At 36.1% G+C, this 4228-nt stretch overlaps 1 protein-coding gene across 2 annotated transcripts in view; it reads left to right on the top strand.

The window, feature by feature from the left end:
* The window catches only part of LOC108970662 (protein lin-28 homolog), a 14051-nt gene that overhangs the window by 1678 nt on the left and 8145 nt on the right, over window positions 1-4228 (top strand). Inside the window, exon 2 of one of the 2 annotated variants that reach the window (XM_018936177.1) lies at window positions 130-520. In XM_018936177.1, the coding sequence (XP_018791722.1) occupies window positions 277-520 (244 nt within the window). In that variant the 5' untranslated portion in view covers window positions 130-276. Of the gene's footprint in view, window positions 1-89; window positions 521-4228 lie in introns of both variants that reach the window. The other variant, XM_018936175.1, reaches the window with a different exon arrangement.

Here is a 4228-nt window from a genome sequence, read left to right as displayed (position 1 = left end):
AATATAAAAAACAATTAAAACAGTTTTTAACTGAAAATAATTTTATTTCCTTTTTTATAATAACATTTTTTAATTCATAATTATTCCAGCGACAAAAATAAAAACATTTATTTTTATTTCGAAAACAAGAGAAATAAAAACACTTTAATATTAAAAAAAAAATAACAAAAAGAACTCGCTGTGATGCAAATCTAGTCATATATGCCGTTAAATATGAGAAATCCACACGGATTCAACACAAAAACAGACGCATAAAACTTACTAAAGTACCTCAGTATGCAACAAACAACCAGCGCTAATAGCCAAACTACTATCAACAACAACAACACCAGCACCACTAACAACAACAGCAACACAAACACCACCAATACAGCAGGCAACATAACTGCAGCTGCATCAACAAAACCAAATAATAATAATAATCTTAATAGACGAAGAAAGCCACAAGAAAAAATGGCACAACAACAACAGCACGCTGAGCGAAGCGATACGTCGCCGCCTGATGACAACAAAAACAAAGGTGAATAACATTTCTATATCAAATGCAATAACACTTTTTGTCTTTACTCACACTTACTTTTTGATAAATGATAAAAAATGCGACGTAAGAAACAAAAAAAAAAAAAAAAAAAAAAAAAAACAGTTACTAGTTCGCCAGCGCGCTTTGTTTCTATTGGTTACCAATTAACTGTGATTTCGATTGGCCAATCAGCCGTAAGCAAATTCGATTTTCGCAATAATATCAAATCGTTTTTTATTGGCACGAAATTGATGAGAATGGGTGTGTACATGTGAGTGTATGCACGTATGAAAAAATGAAGTTAAAACACTCGCAGTATTTTTATAAAAATTAGCGGACTTCAACCCTCTGCGACATTAGTTTGATCAAACCAACATTTATACATTTGATTGTTCACATATAAGCAGTTCGGGTGGTTTTCCAAGTCAAATGCATTTCAGGGGGTGAGGGTTGAAGCAGCAATTAGCACCACATGCAATTAATAGTTAGTACCACCCCCTGCTTATAATTGCGTATATACTAGCATATGGTGTACCTTTGAATCCAGCGATCTAATCAGCAGCCTTAGTACTAAGGAATATTCAAAGTTTTGTAGTTTTGAAATAATGGAAACGCATTTTTGATCGAGTTTACCAAGTATTTTCCAAAAGGCAAGTATCTTAGGTTAGATTACAAAGGCTGGCTGCCATATCATACATAGACCTACAGGACCCAAATGCGGGTTCGGTTTAATACCAGTTGAACTTTCCGTTGAGCRTGATGTCAACATTTTTTGCAAAGTTCAATAGAGAATTTTTATATAATTCTGGCACTGCATCCAGTCTTTTGAGCAGCATATCTTTTAGAGTCGAGTTCTAGATAAGACTGGCCAAAGGTGTACAAAGTATTCCAGTATCTCTTCACTTTCTCAATTTGACATCGTTAGTAGTGTCCATAGGGCTCACATGCGATGACAGTAAGTTGTGACCCACGACTAGGTCAAYAACCGTCTCTAGCATTTTCCAGACTGTGTGAGTACAAAGTATGCGGTTTTTCCTGTCGTTCCCTCACACAAAATCTTGGCGTTTCTGCATATTTTTAAGGCACTCCATCTCACGTTAATCCGGCTGTCAGCCGTTTCGAAAATTTCATTATACACCGCCTGTAGCGATTTACGTTTTTTCTGAACGGTTCAGTAGTCAACCGGAATGCCCTTGTGGCCGGGAACATAGTATACGAGTATATGCAGCAAATTTAGGGCAGTTACTATATCTACTACTTCTAAGGACATTCTTCTAATGCAATGCGAGACTATCTTTCGTAGGTTATAGGTAGAAGGGTRACCTGAGATCTAGCTACGCGCAGTAGATCCAGGCGTACACTTCAGAAGCCATTTTTTGATCTGTCCGTGTAGATGTTAAAAGTTTCACTGCTGGGATGCGCTCTGCGTCATCCATTTTCTTTTAGCGAGATTTGCAATTATATCCGCCAGATAAAGCGTTCGGGCGTGGCCCTTATTCACTTACCCAATGTTTATCGAGCTCTTCTACATTGTTTTCTTCTCTAGATAATGTTTTTACGCAAATTGTATTAATTATATTATTGTTTTGCATCTACTCAGTAAAGGAATCAATATCAGATCAGCACCGATTTCAAATTTATCTGGCAATCAAGGATATCTAAAACAATTTCAAGAAAATAATCCACGTAACCGAAGGACCTGACCTAGAAAGGCTGAATTAAGCTAAAATTCAATTTGCTTTAACCTCATAATACCGGATAACATCAATATCTCAATGAGTATAAGAAAAAACGTTTACTTCGGCTGCTTCAAAACTAGAATACCATTCGCAGGTGAAAATCTTTATAGCTTATATAGCTAACTCAGTTAGTCGTTAGGAGCTGTAGCGGTGCTTTAGATAGTATTCTCAAATAAAAAGATTTTCGTCAAAAGAGCTGCATTTTGAAGGTAGTTTTTTGCTATTGTACTTCAATAACACATRGCTTGCTTCTTAAGGAGAAAAGGATGTATACAAAATTCCAGGTCGATATCTCAAAATCTGAGGGACTAATGTGCTTATATAAAGACGAACAAATCTCTAATGTTCTCTTCTGACAAGCTGGTCGACCAGAATAATGCCTGAAAGTTCTACGAAACAATACGGTGACTAACCAAAGATTTCAGGACCAAAGGAAGACTTCCACTCCATTGGAAATACCTGATGAAGAAAGGCCTGGCTTTGGAATCTTCCATTGGCGCCAAACAGCAAAAACGAGGAGCGACGGGCATGTTGTTGTAAACTCGGCTATAACCGCATAAGCGTTGTCTACCTCAATAAAGAAGAATTATGAAGTTTAATATACCAGAGCTGATTAGGTTCAAAAAGCGGGGTATATGGGGTATAAAAAGGAATCCAGTGGTGGTAGCCGCTAAGTAAAATATTTCTCTCTCTCTTTCAACTGCAGATCGTCTTAAGAAATGTGGAAATGGCCGAAAAATTCTACGCTTCCACAATTAAAGCGGTTGCATGCATAATCAGAGTGAATTCATGCAAATGACGAATACCCACATAAATGCGCGTAACGTCATAGTTACCACCAGCCAAAAAAAGAAGACAATTAAAACTTATATTTATGTAAATTTACATTACAGAAGGATTTACAGCAGATGCACTGCGAGCAGCCAACCGGTTTCATGCTCTCAAGGATATATGTAAGGATATACTTGTGGAAGAATATTTGTAAGGATATAAATATGTATGTATGTATGTTTAGGAGAAAATAAAGTATCAAGGCAATTCAGGTTTCTTGTAAGATTTCAAGTTGTATGGGAAAGGAAAGTGAATTAGCAGAGCTGTTAGACAAATTTGAATGTATGTTAGTATGTGTATGGGAAATACTTAAAGTYTTTGGCGAGTGTATGGCAATGGAATGCTTAAAGTAATGTAAAGTGATATCTTCAMCACATAATTCAAAATAAATATAGCGATGAATTGCTTATAATTAACCGCGGAGCAAGCAAAAAGCAAGCGTTGCCATGGCGGATATAAATGTAAAAGGAAATGAGGAAAACATAAATGATTGCAACACGCGCTGAGAAATTCGTTATCCTTTAAACATTTATACGACTATATGTATGTAAAACGTACTTAAAGGATATATTTATGTATATATACAGTCAAAAATCCACAGCGAAAGAAGTGCATATATACAGTCAAAAATCCACAGCGAAAGAAGTGCGTAGCTGCGAGTATATTAAATGACTGCTGACAATTATGAAATTGACGCAGCGCGAAGGAGTGGGAAATTGCCAGATTTGGATATGAATATTGTAGAAAAAATTTCGACTACAACGTAGCTATAATACCCTTCACAAGTGCATTTTTTAAAGCATGGTAAAATATAAAAGGATTTTTAACATAATTTTGAACGGTCTGTTTGTATTGTAGCCATATACTATAGTGGTTCGATTTGAACAATATATTTGGATATAATAGCATTGTATTAGACAATAGTTGGYATAAAATTTCGTCAAGATATCTTGSCAAATAAGCAAGTTTTTCCTGCAAGGGCTTGATTATKAACGGACAGTTTGTATGGTAGCTATATGCTATAGTGATCCGATATCAGAGATGTCGACACTTGAACAGCAGCGTGAGACGATAAGAATGTCTGCAAAATTTCAGATCGTTATCTCAAATACTGAACGACTTAATGTGCCCTGTTCGG

The sequence above is a fragment of the Bactrocera latifrons genome, unplaced genomic scaffold (assembly GCF_001853355.1).
Source record: "Bactrocera latifrons isolate USDA-ARS-PBARC rearing strain unplaced genomic scaffold, ASM185335v1 scaffold_305, whole genome shotgun sequence".
NCBI classification, from domain to species: domain Eukaryota; kingdom Metazoa; phylum Arthropoda; class Insecta; order Diptera; family Tephritidae; genus Bactrocera; species Bactrocera latifrons.
This window is presented reverse-complemented; position numbering and strand designations above follow the sequence as displayed.